Source organism: Labrus bergylta, chromosome 7 (assembly GCF_963930695.1).
Source record: "Labrus bergylta chromosome 7, fLabBer1.1, whole genome shotgun sequence".
Lineage (NCBI taxonomy): Eukaryota > Metazoa > Chordata > Actinopteri > Labriformes > Labridae > Labrus > Labrus bergylta.
This window is the reverse complement of record NC_089201.1, coordinates 8,930,485-8,951,045: the sequence shown is the minus strand read 5'-3', so window position 1 is coordinate 8,951,045 and position 20,561 is coordinate 8,930,485. Positions and strand designations below refer to the sequence as shown.

General features: G+C 43.4%; 1 protein-coding gene across 1 annotated transcript in view; it reads right to left on the bottom strand.

Moving 5' to 3' along the window:
• Positions 1 to 18,026, bottom strand: part of mob2a (MOB kinase activator 2a) — a 58,155-nt gene extending 40,129 nt beyond the window's left edge. Inside the window, exon 1 of the mRNA XM_020641509.3 lies at positions 17,430 to 18,026. Coding sequence (XP_020497165.1) covers positions 17,430 to 17,446 — 17 coding nt within the window. The 5' untranslated portion in view covers positions 17,447 to 18,026. The remainder of the gene's footprint in view (positions 1 to 17,429) is intronic.
• Between the last annotated feature and the right edge of the window lie 2,535 nt (positions 18,027 to 20,561).

Below are 20,561 nucleotides of genomic sequence, written 5' to 3'. Positions count from 1 at the left end.
ACCTTATGGTGAGAGGGTACTGGCCATTACTGAGGCAACTCAATCACTTCAGAGCTGAAATAATTGGTTGACAATACAATAATTCAGTTAACACATGATTAATCAGCAAACTATTTTGATATCTGATGTATTATTGAAGTGATATTTTGAAAGTAAATGTCCCTTATGTACTTTATTCCAGCCTCTCTGCACTGGATATTTGCTGGTTTCTGAGTTTTCTCTGATTATTAGTTATACATCTTTGGGCTCTGGATTGTCTGTCAGAACACCAATGTGACATTTGAAGAGGCTACCCTGGACAGACTGGATACTTTAACTACATGTTTCTCCATCTACTGACATTTTAAAGAAACAAATCTCAAAATGACCAATAGAGAAAAAAGTAAAGTCTTAGCAATTTTTAAAAATTAATTTTATTAAAAAGACTTTTTCTTTTGTGTGTTATTTTTGTGTTTTTAGACTCTCTATATTAAGAATAAAAAGCCCCACAAACAAGAGCATTATCCGTCGTTTCAAAGTATTCAGTCAAAGAAACATCAAGGCACCTCCCCCAAACACATAAAGTAAAAGTGCTAAGCTTTACTTAGAGTACAGGAGGAGCGCGGTGCATCATTGTCATCTTAAAACATATCAGACTACTTTTCTTTGACACTCTTCTGTTAAAAACTTGATAACTTTAGACTGTGCAAGACTCCTCTCATGCATTCATGAATATCCAGTCTAGGGGTCGTCCGATACCGATACCAAATATTATTAATTCATGAGACTGATAACAGATATTTGGAACCGATATACATATACTTTAAAAATCAAAAAGCTTTCGGCCAAAGTGTATAATTTGAAAAATGACTAAATCTAACACAAGACTGTTTAAATGCTCAACTGGAGACTCCTCCTGCTCCAGGCTGTTCTCGTCTCTGTGCATGTCAGTGGCACACAGGCTTCAGTGTTGATTGGCCATCGAATTAAGTCTAGCCAATGAGATAGTGTTGTGGGCGGGACATTGGGTGAGAGAGTAGTGAGCAGAAACAGACCAAGAGGGAAAGACATACCTGCACCTGAGCCAAACTAGCACACTTTTTTTTATTAATTCATTTGATCCGCAATCTGTAAAATAAAAAGCAGATACAGATAATCAGCCAGGTCGATAATCGGTCGACCCTTAATCCGGTCATTTCAGTTAGACTGATTGAAGATCGGCAATGGCCCCTTTATTTAACAAGCATTTAATTTTGTAGTTAGAAGCAAGATATTAAAACCTTTTCAACACTAAAAATAAGTCGCCTACCCTGCCTTCAAAATCAAGTATTGTATTTTTTAAACTGTTTGCAACATCTGTCCTGCGATAGCTGACTCATGAATCACTGGACTCTCCTTCCAAACTGAAGGTGAAGTACTGGTACAAGGAGCTGCAGAGGACAGTGGGACTATGCCTCCACCTAGTGTTAAGCAGAAATATTACACCTCTCAGCATCTCTCATGCTCTCATTCTTCCTCTGGGCCTGAGGTGCAGTGATGAGAGAAAACGGGCAGAGGTGGAGGCAGGCGCTGAGGTCCTGTTTACTGGTATGCATTCTGGTATTGCTGGCATGTGAACAAAGGCTCTGCAGAGGCGATGGAGGGGAGGAGGTGAAGAAAGAACATCAAAAAACATAAGATAATGAAAGGAAGGAGAAGGAGAGCAGCACTAATGCCTCAGTGACATCTGGTATTGCTGGTATGTGAAAAATATGGAGGGCTTGAGATGACTGGAAGGAGAGGTAAGGCCTGCAAGGGTAGCATAAAAACCGCTAGAGCTTTTAGGCTCTTTGAGTAAATATTAGATCCTAAAAATAGAATAAGAAGCTTCTGGGCTTCTTCCTCAAAGAATATGTCCAATGAAGGAAAATGTTCACATTGGTTTACAATTTTAAAATCACAAGCGGAGAGGTTGAGATGATGACAGAATACATCAGTGTTTCTTAAAGATCGGATGAAAACAACACGCGACTGCCATCAAGTCACAACTTGAATATCTAAACAGTCAGGCCTGTTTTCTTAAACAAATCACCCCATGACATTAACTTGACTATAGAAAGGACTAAAAAGAATCAAAGAGCAAGCCTGAGCACAGAGATGAACAGAACTATTGATCTGTGTCTGCCTCAGGCTGCGGATGGACTGGTATTGCTGGTTTAATACTGCAGCTACTTGATACGGTCATGATGGACTAGAGCTGATAGAGCCTGATGCATGCTGGGAAGGCCTGCAAGCTATGATTATGCAACAACAAGATCTGATTTCATGCTCAATGGATCATTCTCTCTCACTCTTCCTCTCTTTTTCAAAACTCTTCTTATACTCTCTTGTTCTTTATGCCATCACTGATCCCTGTCTGTCTACTGGTTCCTTCACCTCTTTCCTTTTGTTATCTCAACAGTTAACTTATGTGACCGGCTCAAATCGACATGATTGACCAAACAAAGTTACCCAACGGCTGAAAGGTAAGATTTTTTTCCCCCCAGATGCCAGCTCATATACCCAGGACCGTCACAACTACTGGAACCGTGCTGCCCTCTTGTGTAAAAAAAACCCTACTACATCCAAATTCTGTCCAAAGCAGTGATATTCCTCTCCCTGATCTTAAGTGATGGTTGAGTTGAGTTTTGTTAGTTGTTTTTTTTTGCATTGGGCAGAGAGGTTAACAATAATGGAGCAACAGAGACTGAGAGGAGGGAGGGAAAAAAAACGTATGTTGCTTTCACAGTTCATAAGAAAGCTACAAAATGACATCAGGACATTAACTTCAAGGGCGTTTTAATAACTTTGAAGGTCATTTTAATTGGATTTTGTTCATAAGGATCCCCATCAGCTTCCTAATCAACTATTAAAAAAGCAGTGTTGCTGTGACCCTACATGCTCTGTATAACCAATCACTGTCAGTTCCACCTTTCACATCTCTCGTATGTGTCTCGGAGTGGCTCAGCCGGCTCCTGTCAGCCTCAGCTCTCTGTGCTCACTCCGTTTAATGTATGCAAATCTCCCGACTCATGGTTGTGTGAAAACACCACAGAGAGGGTGTGTCACACCCATGGAGCTTGTCCCGGCAGCTCTGAGCTGATGCTGGAGAAAAAAGCCTCACCCAGGCAGGTATACTAATCCATGCACTAGAGACAGCTCTTTATACTTCTATGGAATATGCTTACACGTACACACAAAAACACACACACATCTTAAATGTGCACTCCACTGCTGCCAGCTGTTACACAACAGCTGGCATGTGTAGTAAAGTGAGTAAGAGTGTGCATCCTTACTCACTCAGCAAGTGAACTCTGACAACCTTTGACCACAACAGCTCACCTCTCTACTGCTTGAGATGCACAGCAGACAGAGAACTCTAATATACCAGCTTCAGTGAAGGTTTCACCTTTATATAAGAAAAGAAGTAATATGGCTCATAATGTTTCTGGATAGAGAATAAAAGTATAAGGAAATACTCACTTTAAATCCTAATCACTTCATTGTGATGGGGATTTTTTGATACATTTCCTGGCATTCTTTATTTCCCACTTCCCCACACTAAGTAATGTCTAATAATGTCTAAATCTAAAATTTGGCAGAGGATACATATGCTAATTAGCAGAATTCACAGTGACAGCAAAGGGGACATGTCAACCAACGAGCTACAGAAAGCCCTAAGAAAGAGCTCAAGTTTCTGCTCTCTGATAAACCACACACAGTGACAGACACCCAGCTGGAGCATGCATGGGGAAAGCAGCACTTCCTGTGTTTGTGCACCTTGCGGTTTGCTTTCCCTCCAGCTCAACGAGTGACGAGGACTTCCTGCGAGCTCCTGCTTCAGACTCCCTTGCCCCGATGGCGGGGCAGAACAATGAGGAGGAAAAGGAGAGCATGTTACAGTAAAGGGTGCGGCAGAGAGGAAGAAAAAGGCATAACGCACATAGACGAGGGGCAGACACGAGGCTTTATGCAAACAGAGGCAAGGATACAGGTGTTCATGAGGACACACACCCAGGCCAGACAGGCAAATATGCAGGCAGAGCACAAACTGTGATAACGAAAAATTCAAAAAGGGGAAGGTCGGAACAAAAAAAAAGGAGACTTATGACCAGTGAAATGTTATTTTGCATCATTCAGGAAGCTTCAAACTCCAAACCTTGCTTAAAATAATCAAACTCAGCACGACATGGCTAGAATTGCTGTCGCACAGCAGTCACCTTAACCATGTGATCCTCTGTGATTATAAGAAACGTCCCATCTGCTCACACTGCCCCCTCGCCACATTAACTCACCAGAGCGTACCAAAAGAAAACCTGACCTACAGTTCCTCCATGAGAGGAAACGGATGTGGGGTGTCTCTCGCTCTTTTTCTCCCACTCACATAAGCAAAAAGATCAGACTGACACACTGAGGGAAGGCTAGTGACAGACGCAGCCCAAAGAGAGGACATCCAGCACCTCAGTTTGAACACGTTGAACTTCAGTCACCGCCATAGAGAGACGCTATTTCTATCCGTCCTCTGGCTTTTTAATTAGAGTCAGGAAGGTCACGAGTGTTGAATGTGTTACAAGGAAATCAGGCATCTTCCATGAAAGATGGAAGTCAGTTGCATTGTCGGTAATGTAGGATACAGTGTTGTTAGAACTTGATACTTATAGTGGAATTATTGGATTAAATCATATTCGAAAAAACATTTTCAAATACATTTTCCTCCTCATTTTCAGGGTGTGAAAAAGCATAAAGCTGAAGTGCTTTACTTTAGGTCACATATTGTATAAATGTATTTTTTTGTATTTGATTATCTATGGTTTTTCTGTTCCTTTGGTTGGACAGCTGACGATAAAAAATTAATGAGACAGTAGGGTAGACAAGCATCAAGGGCTAAGGCTAAACCCAAGCCTCAGCCCTTGATGAGGCACCCCAAACTTGGATTATCTCTATTGTTTCCAGGTGCGGTTCAGAGTGATGTCAGTCAATATTTCAAGCTAAAACAACTGATTTGATTAACTGTTAGATACTGCTAGACATTGGCTAATTGGCTGTGGTGGTTGAATCTGCTCACACACTGACAGTCCACCTTTGGGACGTCCCTGCTCAATTGTAAATGGGCATGTGTACCATTAAGGACAGGACAGGGTCTCTGCAGTTACAGTCACCGCACCACACATGTATTAGTTTAAGTATTTTATCTTTTCAGGAAAATCAGCCATCAAATGTGAAGGTGATGAATCGCAATAACGTTTGTTTGATCAAATCAAAGTATGTTTGCTATCAGAAGTTGCCACATTATAGCAGCTCTGTTGTGATTCCTTGGTGTTGCCTTAACAAATGAAGTCCCCTGCTGTATGAATCTCTCCCCAGCAACACACATGAAACTCCAGAGGAGTATAAAAAGGCCTTTCAACTGCTCTTTTAAATAGATAAGTGCTGACATGTGGTGCATTAGTAATGTGGATGTAACCAGTCCTAGCTCAGGGCTGTGATGTTGCAACACTGTATGTGACAATGACAAGTACTGACTTGTATAATTATTAGACAACACAGAGAAGGCTGTTGGCCTCTTCTCAAAGAGACAAACTTAACCAAAATGGGACAGCTACAGGGAGGACCTGAGGATGAGGAGAAGAGAAGGGAAGATGAAGTGAAACTGCACACACAAAAAAACAGAGGTCAGGAGTCACCACTCACTGCACAGATCTCGTTCCTCCATCACTCTTTATGTAGGCTAATCTCTTCCATCTCACCTCCCTGAGCTGGCCGTCTCACTTAGCCTCATTTAACCAGCTAACGACCGGTAATAATTCACACTCCTCTCACCTCTAATCTGTAGAGCCTGTTCTGCTGTGCTCCCCTCCCTTTGATATATGACTCAGTCCGCTCCAGCTTCCAGTGTGAGCAGCTACTGTAGGAAGAAAACCTCTGAGGGGAATACGGGCCAGACAGCCAGCAGAAAACACGGCCAGGTAGAACAAAAACATCGAGGTGAAAGGATGAAAGTAGAAACAGACCCAGACTTCACATTTTCATGGTGTGGGCTCTTTTTTTTTTCTTTTTTAAACTGTATGGTCTAATGACTTTTGTTCTTGCTCAGTCAGAAATTCAGGATGTGAAAATGCATAACCTCTCAAATCCAGTCCAAACTAGGAGAACTGTAGTTTCCGCATAGTCAGCTTCTAAGTCTGTCCATCACAAATTATTTATAAAAACAAATTCATCTTATTTCATCATCTGAAAAGAAGAATAAAGGCGAACCAGAGAGACACAGTTCGCCCCTCATATACACTTCTGCATCTTGTGCTTAACAGTGAAACGTTTAAAGGTTGAGAGCTTGAGTTGGATGTGATGGTGGGAATTCCTTCCTTCTCACTGGCTTCCTGGATTTAACTGAGTCAAAGTGAGCTGCTGACCTTGCTCCCACGCTCATAACACTACCCATAATACCCTATGTTCTCAGCACACTTTAGCACAGCTAGCTTCTGACCTAGCTTCTAATGCAGCCACACTATTGGCTACCCAGCGCAGAGTCCACCGATGATCAAAACGCTGTGAGGAAGGTACCGGTAAGCAGTTCTAAGGCTGGAGAAAGGATTGCCGCCCTCACATCCGGCCAGGCAGCTGTGTGTGCAAGATCTAGACTGTGTTATGATGACGTGAAGAGCAATGTGTGCGCTTGTTGTTTGAACAGGACAGCCCACGGACGGAGCATGTTCCCCAGTGTGGCCCTCCGTAAGCCCTCAGTCACTCAGACTTATCCGTGTTTACAGACACATACTCCCTAATGGGGAAATCAGAGAGGCCTCACAGGGGTCAAATCCTCTGTTGTGTGTCATGCCTTTTTAAGTTTTGTGTGTAGCCTCGAGCTGTTCAGCCTCACTCCTGGCAGACCCGGTCAGCAGCTCCTCAACAGTGACCCAAACCAAGCAGCGGAAATCGGCCGACCCAGAATGTCAGCTCCCCCTCTGTTATCACTTTGCCTTTAATCAAAGTCAAACTGTGAACACTAACATTTCTCCTTTCCTCCTCCTCCTCCTCCTCCTCCTCTCCCTCAACATCCTTTTTTGGATATAAATCTCATGGAGCTTGTTTGTGGCCCTTAACACACATCAATGTTTAGTAGTGAGCCTGTGTCAGATCTACAAGTGTAAAGACAATGTATTCTTCAAGCTGCTTAAGCAATACTTGTTGGAAAATCATTTAAATCTATAACTCTAAAGAGCTGCTGTTTTGTTGTTGTTGTTTTTTTTGCAGTGTGAACCGGTTTGAAACCTCTTAACTGATTCTGGGTGTTGGTTTGATCAACTTAACGAAGATTACCTTCTGAAAAGAACGGTCGCAACTTGTTTTACGACCTTCAGAGCTACACCCTCCTATCCGCACTCGGGGCTGCACGCTCACTCTTAGCGCTCATGGTGGCAGGAAGTGGAAGAGATGTACAGGTCATATGTGCACATCAGAGCCATACGGCAGAGATTTCAGCAAACACAGATGAAACATATGGCTGCTGGTGCTGACCTGTCAGATATTAAACCTGTTCGATCGCACTCCGCCTCTAATCTCTGATTTGCTACACTTTGACATGTGCTATAGGATAGTTAACACACATACACATGTACACACACACACACACGAAGAAAGATAAAAGGTGGGAACAATGGGAGAAGGGAAATCCTCTCCCCTCTATCTCTTCCTATGTGTCAATGGACTGTCACTTCATTTTCTTCATGTTTTATTTTCAGTGATGCCAGCGTCTTGTTTGAACCTGTCCAACAAAGCTGAACACACCTCACCACACCCTGACATCTGTAACATCTGACACCATGTAGTGCACCATGGTGCACCAGGCCAGGCTGCGAAGTAGCGTCGTTTTTTTTTTTTTCTTCTGGCTTTTGTTTTAATTTGTTTCCTGGATCCAACACAAATGATCAATGGAGCTGTACCTTCCTTCCTTACTGTTTACTGGTAATACTAATGACCTGGGAGTTTACCTGTCCAGTCATCCAGGGATAGATGTGCTTAATTCTTCTCACATTTGCTCTTCAAAAAAGATTCAGTCAGTCTTTACATCTTGACCTTTTCTTTGCTGCCAAGTATCACATTGAATGCGGATCATGTGGAGTTCTCTGTTAAGATGTTGTCTGTCTTAAAGGGTGAACAACACAAAAAAGTGTCAATGACACATGAGCAGACTTTTCTTAAAATGAAATGCATTCGTTTTTGGAGTGAGCAGAAAAGACACAATGAGAGAGGGAATCTAATGAGGAGGATACACTATAGGCTTACTTAACAAAGCTTTTCAAAGTTCAACTGAGGTGGCTGATGCTAACTTAAACCTGGCAACTCATAACAACAGGGCGGCTAAAGCCATTTCAGTGTCGATCGTGTTGATTTTAGAAATTCCTTATCACGGTGCACATTCCTGTCTATTTGTGACTATTTATTCCTGCCGTTTATTCTCCCAGGTGTTCTCAGCATGAGCTCCTGTAATCCCATTTACAGAGGGTATCCATGACATGGGCCTGATCCATATACTGTACATGCACGCAAACACTACCACGCACATGCACAAAATGCATCATAGCACACACCTTAACATTTACAGAACAGCCAGGGGGAAGGGGTGTGATAAAAAGGAGATAAATAAAGGATGATAAGGAAAAGAGAAAAATATAAGACGAAAAAAGAGGGAGGAGGAGTGCTGAGAACATTACTCCCTTAGGCCTGTGTGCCTATGTGTGTGTACTCGTCTTGCTTTGCCTGATGCAACGCAGAGATCTCTAATCCAATTACAGTGCAGACCAGCCTAGCGGCCTAGCCTCAGCCACCAAGGACAAACCTAGCAAGCTTACACCGACGCTAGCAGCCCACCAGCACTGCACAGATTTAGCAGCTCAGCTGAAGCATCGCTCAAGGGTGCTGCTGACCACATCTCAGTGAAACATAAATAAAATATCACCCAGCATTAAAGGCTTACTCCTCCAAAGACAAACCAGGGCTCTTATCTCGCTTGTTGAATGACTGTTTTTCAGAGCAAACGCTCAAACTTTTGTTTTTTAAGTTTCTGGAAATCAAACCCATGAGTGCAAAGGCGATCTGAAACAATTTTTATTCTTCATCCCTCTTTTGCCTCAAATGCACACGTCTCCAAACTCCATTGCAGTGTCCTGCTGTTAAATCTCCCTCACTCTGTCTCCTTTGTTGCAGACCTCTGCTGTTTCTAATCTAGCTCTCTGACCCATGTAGCCACTTCCCATTTATCTCCATATCTCACCTCTAGCCTCTCCGTGCCACTATCATCTCTCTTGATCTCTGGCTCTTCAGCTGCACTTTCTATAACATACATCCTTATCAGCCAGCCTCTCTTCTCCGTATCCTCTTTGCTCTGTTTTAATTCAATCCACAATGCTTCAGTAGGCCATGCTGCCTTTTTTTTTTCTGTTAACATTCAAACCTTTCTTTCAAATGGGGAGGTAAAACTTCCTATCAGATTTAAATGAAAATTAGACATGGCCTGTTTAGGTTTTGGTGCAGGTGACACTTCCATGACACGACCTCCACTGATGTACAGGGAAACGTTTAGATTGCCACTTTCATATCCAGCCGCTATCCCCTAATGAGCTTTTAAAAATCCAGCTATGTCAAACTTGTGTCTATCCTTTCAAACAGATCATTAATGACGGACTAAATGTGCTATAGCACCAAGTGACACTAATTGTAGCCTAAAATATCATCGATACCCAAAACAGAATCTGTGAAAATGGGACCAGTCCTGAAATAAATGCAACTGACTGGTCTGTGGGGTGTCCCTTGTGAGTGTGTGGACGGTAACAACAACCCTAAATCCTGCTGCAGGGGGTTTGACTTATTTTAGCTGATCTTAAGACAGCTCTGGCTGGCAGCGCTCCATGACTATGATACTCTCTGACAGAACAGAAGCTGCTATCAGCGCTGTGCAGCCAGTCCTGCTACTACAGCAGAAGTCTAGGATCCGTTGGCAACATTGGCCTGAAATAAAAAAGGCATTTAATGAGAGGAAAGGTCCTTTTTTTTTTTTTTTTTTAACAATAACAAGAGAATGAAGAGGAGAGAGACAGGGGTAGGCTGAGTAGTCTGGCCTCTTCATGCTCTCTGTCAGTTGTTTCTCTCCATCTGATGGTGGTGCCAGTTGCGTGTGCTGGGCAGAGCTGCCCGGAGCGTTCCAAAAGAGTAAACACAGTCACAGCATGGTGCCACTCTCCTGCCAAGTGAAACAGAGGCAACACACACACACACACACACACACACACACACGCGCAAACTGACACCCAAGGCCATGCCAGGAGCAACACAACAGCGTTGCCCCAATGAGCAGAACATCTACAAAGAGATAGAGATAATAAGATAAACAAACCTCCTTATATCTGCTCCTCCAGGAATTCACTGGCTTGATTCGATATAGTTGCATCCTTAACACCTTTTTCAGAAGGAACTGTGTGCTATTTTTTTGAGACCTTCTTTCCAATGAAACTGCTAGAGCCTATGAATTGCAGCCGTCCTTAGGCTGGACAAAATAAATATACATTTATTTCCTATAAATAAATAAAACATTGAAAATCCTGTGCCATTAAAAAATCTACATGCAAAGAAATTGTGAGTAAAATCTACTAAACATATCAACTGTCAGCAATTTTTGCATTGGCTGTTGCAATCACTACATCTCGACTTTCAGGAGAGACTGATAAACACATGCATGTTGTTGTTCAAGGAGGTTTTATGTGCAAAGAAATGTTTCAGGAACCTTATGCATAAGAGGCTCCTGGTTTAATTTCAACAACATGTGCTGTTGACAAAGTCAAAAGCAGCCGATTTAAATCGGTCTGGGACCATTTCAACTTCCCCAGAAGCCTCACCAGCAAAGCGAGCTCACATACTGAGCTGGGCTGCATTTTGCTCCCGATCCATCACTGTATCAGGTTGCACTCTCACAGCATGTTCTGTGCTCAGGATTCTGAAACCTCATCTTCACTGGCAAGAAAGAGGCAAAAACAGCACACCTAACTGGAGTTTTCATCTCAAGTGCTCCCTGAAAGTGCTTAATACAGCCGGGCGAGCATTTGGATTCTCCAATTATCCACTTACTTATGCATATTCAGTGCAAAGCCATCTGCCGAGTCATCCTGGTATCACGTTCATTTCTAAACCTTTCCATGTCCCTGCCTTGGAGAAAAAGGAAGGGAAGACAGGGAAGGAGAGAGGCATCTCAAGAGAGAAACCAGAGAGTGCAGCGGTATTCACTCACAGGAGCGTTTGCATGGAAGTGTGTGTTCTTGTACACAGGCTATTTGCCTCCTCACAAGGCTTTATACCTCCTTCATGCATGGTGCACACTGACATCTCAAAACCCCTAAACCTATAGAGAAAGCTTACTTAACAGACCTTTATTTTCAAGCAATATTTTAAGCAAGTAACAGTGAATTATTTTTGGCTTCAAGTCAGTATTGAACACTTCTTGCTGGGGTGCTGCATGGTTGTGGTTGTCACTAGGTCGACTCCTAGCTCGAGGTGTCACCTTCCTGTGAAACCTGAAGTCATCAGCACCTCTGAACTACGACAGCTGAGCTTTTGACAGTGTGGCGATGACCCCGCTTCTCATTTTGCGCTCCGATACACCGCTGGGGAAAGAGGAATCTGCTACTGCTGTCCCCAAAAATAAAGTCACAGCCTGGATAAGCAGTGACGGGGGGGGGAAGAAAAGCCACAGAGGGGAGATGAGGACTTGTTTGTTGGGACTCTGCCCTTCCAGCTCTGCCTTATTTTCCACTCTTTTACTTCCTCTGTCCCTCACCCAGAGACACATGAGGTCAGCACAAAAATAAAAAGCATGATGGTGCTTGTACAATATAAGTCCGGAAATACAGGCTTCATCCTCTGAACACAGCCAACACCCCTAGCTAGTTTTTGTTGTTAAACATCTCTCAGAGAGGAATAAGGCGGCCCTGGGCCTGCTCAACACTGCCTGGCTTTTTGCGGCTGAGCAGTCCAGCTCAGGCAGCAGTCAAGCACGCAAACGTCGCTGCACATCAGCATCCCGAGAGAGGGAGGGAGAGAGAGAGAGAGAGAGAGAGGGAGAGAGAGGAGAATGAAAGGGAGAAGGAGACAGCTAGCAAGAGAAACCGAGCCAGGGAGTGAGTTGAAGTGTTGAAAATGACTTGATTGCCCTTGCTGAGAAGTAAACAAACCAACTAGTCTTCTTGTCATCTAGCTTATCCCTCAGTGCAGCGTCACGTCACAGTCGAACAGCCCGAGGAGCAGGACCAGGAAACAGCAAAGCAGGGCACAGTGGATCTAAGCTCAAACTGGGAACTGAGGAGCACTACAATCAGATAAATATTCATGCCTTTGTAACACTTTGCAACCAATAAGGTGTAAATTAGGGTATCTAATCTATATCTATTTGGGGCGCCTATGACCTATAGCAATCAGGTCTGCCCCTGCATGTACAGACGTTACAATCCTTCAAGCCATTCAAGTCCTTCTAGCAAGCTGAATGCTGCTCTGCCTCCAGATCAGTCCTAATAGTGATAGTAAAAGCAGTGTAAGAACTGCTGATGATTATGAAGCCAGAAAAAGAGACCGCAAAGTCAGACTCCATTCTGTAACAAGCCACAACAAGGTGGCAGCGTTGGTTAGTTTCTATTCTGGAGCAGGCGACTGCTCTGAGATGATGTCTGCTTGTCTGTCACAGCTTATTATCAGAGATGCAGCTGGGCTGTGAGCAGCGGAGGTAGACACCTGAGCTGACACTTACACATATGTGCAGTAGTGTGTGTGTTAGTGTGTGTGTTTTGTGTCTGTGTTGGTATAGCGGAAATGGAAATTAGGCAGTGGGGTTAAACAAGGACAGGGCTGCAGTGTGCAAAATCCCCCAAGGAAACTTTTTAGATGCACACAAACAACAAATCAGACGCATCAAAGTGACTTTACTAAAAAAGACAGACTCAGATTGAAACTGCACAAAATGCTGCCCCATTTTCCACAAGTACAGATCAGTTGATACACAAATAAAGAGATTTCTCAGACTGATCTATTACATTTTTTCTGCTTAAAGGACAGAAATTCTCTAAACTATTTCAATTGAATCGGCTTATAGGAACCAGCTTGAGTAGAGAAACTGCTCCTCCCGTCAGATATTGATTATTTTAAAACATCTTTGAACTCGACTAAAAACAACAACAAAAAGTTCTTGCAACTCACTTCCTGTCGTTATGGAGAAGACGACAGCTCAAAATCTGTCTGTACACATTCAGTGATTTGATCTTCCAACAGTTTAATGGTTTACAAGAAAAGTTTCATGCTCAACTATAGATTTCATCCACAAAACATGTTGTGACTGTTGCTGTTGCTGCAGTAACCCATGGTTACAGATGTCAACCTAACCACTTCACTTCTCTATTAATATGATCACGCTCTGTAAGTGAAAATGATCTCAGACCATTTTAGATTATGTGATGTGAAACTGAGAAATCGTCTGTCAGTAGGCCATCCCATGCTCTCTGTATGCTTTCAAAACTTGAAATGCTGAGATCAAACCATAGCTATGAAACGGATGGAACAGTGAAATAGCATGAAGACAATGTGGAAACAACCAAACCGGTTTACAGCGACTGTGAGACGGCGACACATTTCTTCTCAAGAGGTCACAGTGATGACACAGAGCAGAGGAAGTTTGGCATACAAGTGGTTTGTGTGAAGTCGCCCTCTACATCAGCTGACATGTCTTCTTTTTCATTCTTCATTTTTAACTATTTGAGCTGACAAGTTGACCCCAAAGTGACAGACTGCAGAGCCGCAGAGCAAGAGTTCAAAAGCATTTCGTCAAATTTTAAAGAGCAGGCAAATTGTCTCCAAAAAAAAAATACTATTGAAGTGGTAAATAGCTTATTGTGAGGAGTACAGTATATTGATCATCATCCACAAAATGATAGAAAACAACTAGCAGACCCTGTTATTACTGGAATCTTTCCTATCATTGCCTGCACTCCCTCAATGATGCAGGATACTGATGCTTTGCCTACACACCATTACGTCACAGGTGATGCAGTGTGAGCTAAGTGTACATTAAACTGGAGTCTCTCTCAGGTCAGGCAGCCGAAAGCAGCGCTCCACTTAGCGCTCAGTAGTTTCCATCCCCTCTCTTGCTCTTCTATTCAGCATTACCAACCCATCACTCAAAAGCAGGGGGATTAAACATCTGTCAAAGCCTGCTCATTTCGCCCAACAGGAAAAGACACATTACGGCGTTGCGCATCTCCCCGCTGATTTAACGTCCTGTCTGACTGTGAGTCCTGACAGATGAGGTCATTCAGCTCTGAAATAATGCTCCATGCCCAAAATAAATACACTGCACATGGACAGAGTGACTCAGTTTCCACATACATTTACACACAAGTAGTAAGACTTGTTTTCGTAGAACCCTAGGAATAAAGAATCAGACTGAAACACCTCCCTTTATTATCTCTTTGTCTCCTATACTCAATCCATGCACCCTCAGTGAGTCCCCATATCCTCATCCTCTCATATAGACTTCCATTTAATCCCCTGTGGAGCTTCATCCTTCCCTTGCACCCCCACCCCCCTTCCCCCACCTGCTAATTCTTCCATTTTTCTCTCTAATCAACAACACCATCAAAAGCATTCATATCCCCTTCCTCCATCCTTCACTTCCTATCCCGTCACAAAACATGCCATATCCCATTCCCCTATTTCTTCAGATCACCCTGCCTCTCTCTCATCAGCCTCCTCGCCTCTTTCAGTCATCACGCTTCCTTGTCCCTCTGCACATTTATCCCCAGTTCAGCTGCCTTCCCCACACTCCATCTCTCTTCCTCACATCATCCTCTTCCTCTCTTTTGTCTCTTCTCTCCTCCATCATTCCCCGGCCACCGCATCCTTCACCCTGGGTCTGTAGTCAGAGTGATTACACGCTTGGTTAACTCATTCATTGACTCCAGTCCGTCAGTGACGCATGCTGGACGCATGCCTTCCAATGCATTCACCACACACACACACACACACACACACACACACACACACACACACACACACACACACACACACACACACACACACACACACACACACACACACACACACACACACACACACACACACACACACACACACACACACACACACACACACACACACACACACACACACACACACACACACACACACACACACACACACACACACACACACACACACACACACAGTAGACAACTTGCTGCTTCGTCTCAACATGCAGAAAAGGCCTTTCCAGCTAAAAAGACAGCGGATAGTGATAGCACTAAGTACATCCTTACTTCCCCTACTATGAATAAGTGAATTTAGTTTGTATGAAAGCATGACTCATTTTTCTTTGAGAGTATTTAGATAATGACTCGTGAATAATTTAAAAAGGTGTCTCTCCAATTAACATTTATAATTCTGCCTCTAAGTACACAATGCATAGGCCTTTACTCTCCTCACCTGCTTTAACAGCAAGACATACCTGGGTGTTACTCAAACCTGTTCATGTGTGATAGCTCCAAATGTCAGGGCAAAAAAAACATATATCATTATCTCTTCTGAGTGGCTGAGTGGGAGGGGGAGAAAGAGGAGTTTAAGACCTATAAATCACATTTACAACTAAAGAGACCTGACGCAACTTGAGACAAGTCAATGCAAGAACCAATTACCAAAACCAGCTCCATCAGATGGAGGAGGTCACGCAAAAGAAATATTGCACAATAAACCAAAAACCCATGATGACATTTCTCAGGGTCATTCACATTTACAAGCTGCACAGTCTCGTTAGGAATCATTTTGTTTCAAGCAGTGCCAGGACAGTTATTGTAGCTAAATCGCCTCAGGGGATACCCAAGAATTTTAAAGAGTGCAAATGAGGTGTTGCCTTCCTCCCCCAAAACTCATCAGATCTTGTCCTATAAAGTCTGTAAATTATGATTAAAGCTTGTTAAGTATTTTCTCACATAATCCTGCTAATTGAAAGACAGACCCCCCCCCCCAAAAAAAAAAAAAGCTTTTTAGCAGAGGGAACATTTATGAAACAAAGTTGCTGGGGGTCATTGAGGGACTGCATCCTTATCTCTCAGCCAATATGTCGCCACATGCGCAGAATCACCCCCGACAACATGCCTCCACCCTTCCTTAGCCCCGATCTGCTCAAAAATTGGTGAGGCCAGCAAGCCGGCCTGATAACCAGTCAGCAAAAATGCAACCATCACAGGGACACACCCTGCTGTGCAAAACCAAAGTGTTTTACGACGTCCCAAAGTCATGTTGTTCTCAAGCTCAGAGAGAAAGCAGAGGGGTGAAACGGGAGCTTAAAATGAAAGCGTGCGTTTGAAAAGAAAAACTAACTATCTGCCTTGTTTACTCGCAAGTAAACGTGACTTATGTTCCACACAGACTTGGAAGTTTGCAGAGCAATCACTCATGCACCTGCGAGTTAACACACCAGTACTCGATGATAGTAGACTGAGCTGGTAAGCTTTTGGAGAGTTACTCCATCAGTGACACAGATGTCACAGGTTAATCCTAGATACCGGGCTCATGACAGTGAACTCTGTGTAGCAGGTGTCACACTGCACTGCATCTCATTCAGTAGTATTGACAACCTATGAGTCACATGACTGAACCAAAGTGACAAATCAGCATCATCCACCTCTGTCAGGTGTGACATACTATTGCACTGTGCACTTACAGTTGTCAAATATACATTAAGCTCATTAAAAACAAGGTGCCCATCTCAAAACTACAGGGAGCTACACTCTCGTTAAGGTGCTCTTTGACACCGGAATCTTTTGTGTCCCAAATGTAGCACATGAGGTTACATCAAGTTAGCATGCCCGCTAACGCAACCAGCGCACCTTGCAGAGGAAATAAAGTGAACCCGGGCTCAGCCGCGTTAGCAGGACTGACGGGCTGCTAATGTTAGCCCACTGCTGTGTTAATCATTCCTATAAATAAGACCCCTGTCCAACAGACTGCTCTGCACAGATATATCCCCCACTGCCTAATCTGGCCGCTGCCACCGTTGGACAAATAGCTGCAGGCCATGGAGATGCCCCCCCCCCAAAAAAAACACCGCCTGGCCCCCGGGTAACATCAGGAGGGTGTACCGATGCAGGATGAGAGAGCGCTGCCAGCTTCGCTACCAAGCTAGCTTCGCAGAGCTAAGCTAAGCTAGGCAACCATGCTACCCGATTCTGGCTACATGTGTGTATGAAAGATCAACATTTAAAAAAAAAGCGTTCAAGCAGACAGCGCACCTGTCTAATGCTGACCGTGGTGGCGTCAGGTGCTGTGTGGAGAAACGAGGAAGACTGCGCAGTTGACCTGACACAGCAGAGTAAGCTGGCTAGGCGATGCTAGCTGTGTGTACTCACCCCATTAACCAATCCATGGCGCTGTTTGGAGCTAGGTTAAGCTAACGATAGCTGGCAGGGGATAAACCCACCAGGAGCTGGAGGCAACCCCCTAGTTTATCCAGCCACCACCCTCGCTGCACCTTGGCTGCCTTGCCCCGAGTCCGTCGCTCTCCCCCGGGGCCCGTGTCCCTCTTCGCCGCTTGGTCCTGACCAGTAAAGCACAAAACGCCGCTTCAACTTTAAAGCGCTTGTCCTTGTTTTGATCCTCGACTAGCACTGGATCATGGAAGTGGCAGGAACTCAGTCAGATCAGCCTGTTAGCTGGCTGGTAGCGGGAGCGCAGCATTGAGTGACTTTGAGCACGAAGGCGGAGCGGATGGAGAGCCGGGCGGCGTTCCGGATCTGTCCGGTGGAGAGAGAGGTGTCCCGGGTGTGCAGGGGAGCAGAGAGCGAGGTGCGTCCGCTGGGATTGCCGCCAGGTCAAAGCCGGTAACCTCTGTCATGCAGCCTTGTGAAGGCTACCCGCGCTAGCTGACAGCCTGAACCTCCACTGGAGCTGCTGCTGTCTGAGCGAAGTCTAAATCGGAGTCCGGAAGTAAACACAGACCCGACCCACTGTCTCCCCTGTGCGTAAAATGCGTGTCACGCAGGGCTACACGAATAGGATGTGAAAGTGAGTGATGTAGAAAAAGCTGAAATTGTATAAATTAACTCAGAATGCACAACAATTTAATAATAGCATGTTTACATCTGCTGGATATATTAACACTGAGATCAAGTATTATAAATTAACCGAGGCTACTTCAAACAGTTATGAACTTATTCTAAGGCAGTAATTCCCGGGCTTTGAGTCTAAATCTGAGGAGAAGAAGGAAGGAACAGCCTTTTTATGTAAAGTATTTCACTTCTTTAGTCCTCTATGAATCGCTAGAAAAAAAAAAGTATCTGGCAGTATAAAAAAACACAAGGTCAGTAACACTGTCCAACAAGCTGCTCACAAAAAAATATTCCTTAATATTTTGGTGAGTTAATTTACTAAAACTTCACTTTTACAAAAACAAACTCATTTCAAAATAGTCTAGTAGCAAGCCCTGCAGTATGAGGTCGATATATGTTATAACCCTGTTTTTTTTTGGAGGGATCCACTATCAGACTTTACTTTTTACAGCTTCATCAACTTAGTTTTTGTTGTGCTCACATGGTCCACTGTCTAAGTGCTGTAATCAGTCCAATCATGACTATTAACTAAATGATGCACCAATTGCTTGTATTGTCTCACTGTATGTGAGACAAAATGTACACATACAATGAACAGAGGATGCTCGTGATCAATAGGAAGGACACTGAATATGTTCACCCTGGGCTTAGCAGTAAATCTGCTTATGTCTTCACCTTTAGTGAGCATGCTTTTTCATCTTTATAATATATAGAACAGAAATAAACCTTGTGAGCAGGCTAAGAGAAGTTTCTATACAGGCCATAGATCTCAAGCAGCAGCATGTGCACTGATCCTCTCTGTGAACTGTTGCAGGCTGGTGACCCTTGAATCACCTGCTGAATTATTGTATACTATTGGCTGTAGCTCTCTGCTTGTTCTAAGTCACAGACTTGGCAGAGACAAGGGGAAAACATTTATTATCTCTTCACCCTCTTAAAACTTAACCCAGCCAGACAAGAGGACATTAAATCACTTGTGTGTGGAATAAAACGAATGTGTTACAAAGAGGCTACACTTTGTAAATCCTCACTGGTCTCACCGCTTCTTTCACTTTGGATTCATTGATAGATAATTACATTATGAATAAAGGTCCAGGTTAAATCTACCAGAAGGCAGAATGTTCTATTTATCTCCATTTAATATCATTGTCAATTGTAATTGTATGACTATTACAAAACAAGATTGGAAGACAACACATGCACTGGAAAATTACAGAGTAGGCTTTTGAACTATTCTAAAATTGTATTTACTTGGCAAAGGGTTTTACATTTTTATTTACAGGATATTGTGTGCCGATCAGCAATTTAAATTAGAGACCACGGTGTTCTTTATCACCTGCCTTCTTATCATTTTGCTGGTTATTTTTTTGGGATCACACGTTATTCATCATGAACTCTCGCTTTAAAGTCAACCACTGACCATCCACTGACTGCATGAAGCTTTCATTAGTAAATATTATTTCTAGTTGGCATTTTTCTAAGAGCTGATCAATACTTGTACATCTCCTCGCTTCTCTAGACGGCCATTAAAGCAAGACGTGTGGTCGTCACTACTCGTCTCTCCGCCCTCCGTCAGTCTCCCCCTCTCCTCCCTCAGCCCTCCTCATCCCCTCCCTCCCCCATGCGTTACTCTTCATCATCTATTAATAACAGGAGCATGCAGGTGACGAAGAGGCCATCGTGAGCACGAGCCCTGTTAACAGCAGGCAGAGCCACATGATTGGCTCGTTTACACCCCAGCGCCCTGCTGGCCTCCAATCAGTGAACAGAGGGGCGGCGTTATAGTGTAGAGCGGCAGGATGCTGCAGAAGGTTTTTTTTGTCGGATGTAATGCAGTACACAGCCACACGGGGGCAGTGTGCATTTACTCAAGTATCTAATATGTTTTTTTCTGACCTGACACAAGTGATCTTGTTTTTGGATCTATTTGAAAAGCATAAGTGAAGGCATAACATGACAGCATAACCACAATGCTGCAGTTAATTTACCTAATAGAAATTTACCTTTATTCTTCTTTTTTGCTCTGAGTTTAGTTTTATAAGACATTTCACATCAAAACTGTTATAATGTGTAAACCTTAACTGTATTACTCAATATATTTCACAAAGAATTGTTGTATTTCACAATAACTGTAAGTAAACATGATATAAGCAGCTGATTCAAAGGATTCAAATAATAAACATATTTAAAAAAATAGAAAAAAAAAAAAAAAAAAAAACTACATGTCCCAAAAGTAAAACTGTGGCTCAGTTGGTAGTGTCAGTCGTCTCCTAACCAGAAGGTTGTGGTTCAATCCCCAACTCCTGCAGCTACATGTCTGATGTGTCCTTGGGCAAGACACCTAACCCTAAGATTGAATCTTTATAAAACCCCTTCATCAGCTCCATAAACACAGACAGCTGACACCAAGCTTTGATGACACATCCATTACCA